Raw genomic sequence first — 6,540 nt, 5'->3', positions numbered from 1 at the left:
CCCTTGCTCACTCCCACTGTGATGGGTCTGCAGTGGATGGGGCATCCTTCCTCTGCACTTGTGCCAGGCAGGCACCAAAGCCCACCAACCCTTGGAGCTCCCGAAGTGGGAACACGGGAACACATGGGGCCTACCAGAGACCTCCCACGTGGTCCCTGCCTGTGTCTCTTCCACAAACAAAGAGCAGGAGCCTCTCAGCCAGACACCACTGGCTGCAAGGCTCAGAGCATCTGGTTGTGGGTGGCATCGGTGGGGGAGGCCCTTCACGAGAAGCTTGAGAGAGAGATTGTGGGTGAATGCCGAGGCTCTGCCGTGCCATCCCCATCATCTGCCTGGCCCAGCCAGCATAGTCCAAATTCTCCTCCGTGGATCACAGGGGCCGCATCCTCAACACTCCACACTCCCCAGGACCCCAGCAGCAAGGAAGTGGTGCGCTTGTCTCATTACAGAGGGAAACCTCTCCTGGAAACGCTCCTCTCCTGGGCCTCTGGGTCACGTGCCCACCGTGAACCAACCACAGGAAAGCACGAAGGCTGAGCCCCTTCCAGTTCCTCCTTGGGTGTCCTGGTCTCCCGACACATCTGGTGCAAGCAAGGCAAGGGTGTGGGGTCAGGTAGCCCTTGTGCTTTAAGGGTTTTGAGAGCCCCATGTGCAGATAATCCCACGGAAGTGACTCAGCCTCCATGAACAATTTGGCCTAGCCAGCATAGCCCTGCAGAATTCCAAAAAGACCTCAAATGAGTCAGTAGGACACTGCAGAGCTCCAGTGGGGTTTCTGAGGGTGGGCCTTGCTGGGCACCCAGGGCTTTCTGGGGATGCTCAGACGGTAGCTTCAGCAGCATCTCTGGATCAGCCGAAGGCAAGGGAGCTTCTGGAAGCAGATGGACCCAGATGCTACGATAAAACCACTGGCCAGAAAGGATCATCGTAGCAGAAAGCAGCACTCTTCAGATCTTGTCGCTTTCACTGTCCCCTGCCTTAGAGACAGTGAGTGCCAGGGAAGGTGAGCTGCCTGAGAACCTCACCATTGGAAGAGACGGGCTTGTTCCCAAAGCCACGGGCATGTTTCTGTAAACATTGCACACACAATTGCAGAATCTTGGTGCCCAAAGGAACCTTTGGGATTAACCAATCCAGGGTTTGTAGAACTTATTTGATGATAAAGAAATATATTTTACACTGTAAAAGAGTGGATACACTCATATAAAACTTAATGGTTACACACAAACAATACTGACCCCCGTTTTATTCTGTTTTCCACTGTGGCTGCACAAAGGTTCCCATTTCTCCACATTTACGTGACAATGGGGGAATCTAGATACAGTGGATACTGTCCATATTAAAGATTTGCGGTTAATTTGGTAAGCTTTGATAATGGAATTGTGGTTATGTTAAAAGGGGGGGGCTTATGTTTGAGGAATATATCCTTAAGGTAGATTGCTGCAGTAATAGCGCCCAATGAATTACTCTCTCTGCTTCTATGTCCTTGTACATATCTCTCCCCCTCCCACGTTGATTCTGGGCTGGGCTACATGACTTGTGGCAAATGGGACATTAGCGAACATGACACCAGCAGAGGCTTGGAAAGTAGCTGTACATTGGGGCTTGCCTTCTCTTGCCACTGGAAACTCACGAAACACTGCCACCATGACAGCAAGCCTGAGCTAGCCTGCTGGAGGGGCCTCGCAGACAACGGAGGCTTCCTGACCAGCTGCCAGACAATGAGGCCATCAAAGACTGGCTGGCCACAGCCAAGTCACCAGTTAAATGCATTCACGTGAGAGAGCCAGACAGAACCAACACAAGAACCGTCCAGCTGGTACCAGCCCAAACTGTCAACCCACAGCATCTTGACGTGATAGAGTATTGCTGTTTCAAGCAACTCGACAACAGCAATAGATAAGTCATATAACTCTGAAATATTTACAGATGAAATTACTGATGTTTAGGGATTTGTTTCAAAATAAGCTGGGGGTGGGGTGAGTGGAAGCAAAGATGAAACAAGGTGGTTTCTATGATGGTAATTGCTGAAGCTGGTGAGGGGTACATGAGGGCTCATCTTACTATTCTCTCTACTTTTGGTTATGTTTGAAATGGAAAATTTCCATAATAAAAAAAACAAAGGAAAAGAGGGAAGGGAAGGAAGGCGGAAGGAAGGGAGATTACTCTTCTGTCTATTAACATATAATGCAGTTGAGACCCAGAGAAGGACAGTGATTTCTGCAGCGTAACGCAGGCAGGTCATAGCCAAATTCATCACTGAACAGACTTCTGACTCCTAGGCCAGGCCCTTTCTATCCCTCCCACATGGTCAGAGCAGGAAAGTTCCATAGGAGAAGCTATACAGGTAGGCATATTTTCTTCTCTTGCTTGAGAAAAGCCTTGTGGCAGGTCTAAGACGTTAGTAATCTTTAATGACAAATGATCTTCATTTATGGACTGTATTGCTTATCTAGTGTTTGGGAAAGAAATATGTTCTGCCATGTAAGTGTGTAACATTACATATAAGTCAGGCTGGGAACACCTCCTTCCATGCCCCACCGTACTGTCTGGCACCAAAAGCTTGTTCTGTTTTCAAAGGTGTATAGTAGCCATTACAGGGAGAACCCGCGCTGCACCACACTGTATCAGGACAGCAATACCGAAAAGTTTTCAAGCCCAAATATCAACATTGCCTCTTTCCCACACAAACAAAATGAGCAAAGCTTTCATTAATCTTCACATGGGAAAATGAAACACTGCAATTATTTGTCTCTTGCCCCAGGATACACTGGGCATTTAATCAGAGGTTGTTGTTACGTGGAACTCAGCTGTAAACAGACATTAAAAGAGGATTACTTCATGAAAAAAGCCCCTTCCAAGCCTTATTAACCAGTGTCGGTTTCCCTGAGAACTTCTGAACCTCAGAACTCCGCTGGAGTTTATGGGGAGGAAGGAAGATTCTCAAAGGTGATAACCAGGCCTGTGACCAAAAAGTCAAACAAAAACAAAGCTAAACTAAATCAAAATCTTTCTCGTAACCAAATGGCTAGGGGCCGCCTGGCTTTTCCTGAATGGTGTTTACCGAGGGATCCACAAGGCTCTGTGTTTGTGTTTGATGATTTGTCTGAAGTCCTAGCGCCTGAGAGCCAGCTGGCAGGGCTAGGGCTCTGAGGCCGCATTGTCGCCAAGGGTAGGAAGTGGCAGGAATTGGCAGCTCTAGTGGCAAACCGGGTGTTCAAATCCAGCCCTGCGGGTGTGTAATCTGTGGATGCATCCTCTCCACCCAACTCCCCAAGGGTCACAATCAGAAGTTATGCAGATTCTTTCCTATTTAACTGCCATTTATTTAACATGTAAAAGTTTTCAAAACAAAGGGTCTGCAGGTGGGAGGGTGAGGAGTTTGGGAGTCCTGGGCCCGATGGGTTTGAGGTCCTTTTCACTCTGGAGTACCCATGCTTGGTCGACCTGGGTGATGACTGGCTGGGGGCCTGCCTGGAGTAGTCTGGGGGACACTTCTGCCCCCCCTTACCCACAGGGAGAGCTAGGAAGGGGACGGGATGGGCCCTCGACTGCAGCCCTGGCTGACCTGAAACCCAGATGCCCAGCAGAGCAGCCCCTGACTGCTTTACTAGAGCTTCTCCAGGTGCTGAAAACTGTTTTTTAACCAATTTCCTGTCTCAACTCTTTTTCTTCCCACACCTTCCCCCTGCCCTCACCCCTCCCGGTGTGGGTGGGCGGCTTCCAAGTGTCCAACTGTCCGTTTACGTGGACTTGTGGAGGGCTCGTGAGCTAATGCCAGCCCTAAGAGCCTGGGGTGGGGGGGAGGTACCAAATGTTGGCCAGTCAGGTGAGCTCCAGGGACCTGGGTCCAAACTAATGAGGGGTCTCCCCAGACTCGACTGTGGCCGGGTGCTGAATACACAGAGGACAGGCACGATCTCAGTGATGCTGTTAATGCAGGTTTCCCACAGCAAAGTCTTCTCACACTGGGAGCCTGTGGCAGCCCCTGACCCTTCCAGCTCAGCTCCACTGGGCGTTCAGAGGCCAGCCTCCTGGACTGCCAGAGCCCCCACCCCCATCCCCCGCATAGTTACCGAAGGATGCAAACTGTGGGAGAGGATGCAAAACAGGGGAGGGAGCAGCATTCTGGCGAGAGGCTTTGGGAAGGTTCTGGGCTAAGGTGACCCATTGGTCAGGTGACCAAGGGGTAGGTAGGGCTTTCCAGGACTCCAGGAGGAGCTCCAAGGTGGGAGAGCTCAGAGTGTGCTAGGAGACGGTAGAGCCCCGAGGCCCACCTGCGAAGTTCACGGGGAGTACAGGACCAGGTGGCCCTACAAGGACGCAGCAGGGCCCTGCCACTGCCTGTCTGCCGAGGGTGGGAGATTGCTGGGGGGAGACCCTGGGGCTGATGCCCGGAGGGCCGGGTCACCTCCACGGTCCCGTGACCGGTCCTTGCCCCAAGACAGTGACCTGGATCTGCAGCGGGGCCTGGGGCACAGCCTACGGGGCAGCCGCGCCAGGGCTGCTGGGGTGCGGGCGGCTGGGCAGCGCTCTGCGGGGCTACGGGCAGGAGGACCGCCCGGGGAGGAGAGACGAGAGAGCCACCGGGCATCGGTCCCTCGGGGGCTTCCCGGGAGCAGACCCAGGCCCAGAACACCTGGGCGGAAGGGCCGGGGTCTGGGGGCGTCGGAGAGATGCTCACGGGGGAACGCTCCAGGGCTGGGCTCCAGGTTGCGCAGGCCCGGGGCTGGCACTAGGGGGCAGGGAGGGGTGGCGGGGACCACGTCCCGGAGCGGGGGCCCTAGGACCGGCAGGATCGGAAGACATGAGGGCGTGCTGGGCGCCGCGGGCCCGGCATCGCGGAGGGAGGCGGCTGCGCCGGCCGTCGCGCTCCACCGGCCCCGCGCGGACTCCGGCGGGGAAGGGGCGCAGCGGCCCCGCATCCTCGGCGTCGCAAGCGGCCGCCTCCCGCTCTCTCCCGGCAGAGACCTCCGGTCCCCGGGCGCCCCCCAAGCACAGCAGCAGCCGCCGCGGCCCCGCGCTGACCCACTTTCCCGCCAGCCCGCCCGCGGAGATCCACGCGGCCGCCGAGCAGGTGCGAGTCGCCAGGCGGGGCCCGAACCCGGGGCCGCCCCGCCCGCCTCTGCCGCCGGGGAGAGGGGGGGCGGGGGAGGGGAGAGGAGGATAAAGGAGGGGGACCGGAGGAGGGTGGGGAGGGACAGGAGGGGGAGGGGAGAGGAAGGACGGGAGCAAGTGGGCCGCAGGGGAGGAGAAAGAAAGGAAGAGGAAGGGAGAGGAGAAGGGGAGGAGGATTGGGAGGGGCGGGAGGAGGATTGGGAGGGGCGGGAGGGGGAAGAGGGAAGGAGGCGGGGTGAGCGGGAGGAAGATGGAGGCCAGAGACCGCACCCCTACCTCCTTCCCGGGCCCTAGGCCAGCCCCGGAGGAAAGGTTGAAATGGGTGAAGGGTGCATGTGCCTTCTAGGTCTAAGGGGCCCAGGGCTCAGGATGCCGCACCCGCCTTGTGCCTGACCCCCAGCCCCCGCCTTCTGTCAGCCAGCCCTCTTTCCCCCAAAAGCGCCTAGGGCCGCTCTTCCCACTAAACTAGTTTCATCGATCCTGGACCCTCCCGAACGAAGGTTGTGCATATTTCGATGAGATCACCGTTCACCGACTGACTGTGTGTGCTGGGAGGACTTGGGCCCCAGGACCTGCTGGAGCGAATCGCAGAGAAGGAAGGAGAGAAGCATGCCAGATGTCAGGGCCTGGCTCTGGGCGGCGCCCCTCCTCCAGGGTCCACCCCCACCCACTCCTGGGTGCCACACATGGGACCCTGGAGAAGCCTCGTGACCTAGGCCTCTGCCTGCTCAGTCCTTGTTCATCCATCTAAGTACCCATCACCTCTACTTACTTACCTGCTTACATGAGTTAATACTTTTTAGAGGAAATCGAAAGAATTTATCAATAGACCCATCACAAGAGGATTTCCTTCAAATGTATGGGGATTCTTGGTTGTCATCCCATTTGTAAATGAGTCTCAGGACAGTGGTTCTCAAAGTGTAGTCTGTGGACCCCTGAGGGTTCCTGAGACTCTTTCGGGGGGGTCCACAAACTCAGAACTAGTTAATAGGAATACAAAGACATTTTTCTCTCATGAGTGTTCAGCAGAGTTTTCCAGTGTCATAACAGATTGAAATCGGAAACACATATGAAAATCCAGCTGTCCGTTAAGCCAGACATTGGCGAGATTTACAAAAATATGAAACAGTGTCACTCTTCTTACTAAATAAACTGTTTTTAGAAAAAGAGTTATTTTCAGAAATGTTATTTGTGTTAATGTGTGATGGCTTTATTACCATTTTTAAATAAATGCATAAATATTTAAAATTTTCCTTCATTTTCACTTCTATTACAGTAAATATCAATAAGTTTGCTCCAGAGAAGTAAAAGCTCTATGGGGCCCTCAAGCCTTTTTAAGCTGGCAAGAGTGTCCTGAACGTAGCATGTGTGAGGACTGTGGTCTTGACGGATCACACAAGTAAACATCCCCTCTGTAAGGGA

The 6,540-nt window shown here is 54.2% G+C and overlaps 1 protein-coding gene across 1 annotated transcript; it reads left to right on the top strand.

The window, feature by feature from the left end:
* Positions 1 to 2,017: 2,017 nt before the first annotated feature.
* Positions 2,018 to 6,287, top strand: LOC309654726 (uncharacterized protein; the record flags this gene model as incomplete). Its single annotated transcript, XM_082449139.1, has 3 exons — positions 2,018 to 2,036; positions 4,208 to 5,077; positions 5,558 to 6,287. The coding sequence occupies 3 exons, from the start codon at positions 2,018 to 2,020 to the stop codon at positions 5,635 to 5,637; spliced, it is 969 nt and encodes a 322-aa protein (XP_082305265.1). The 3' UTR covers positions 5,638 to 6,287.
* Positions 6,288 to 6,540: the final 253 nt, after the last annotated feature.

This window comes from Balaenoptera physalus (genome assembly GCF_965194825.1).
Source record: "Balaenoptera physalus genome assembly, chromosome: 2".
NCBI lineage: Eukaryota > Metazoa > Chordata > Mammalia > Artiodactyla > Balaenopteridae > Balaenoptera > Balaenoptera physalus.
This window is presented reverse-complemented; position numbering and strand designations above follow the sequence as displayed.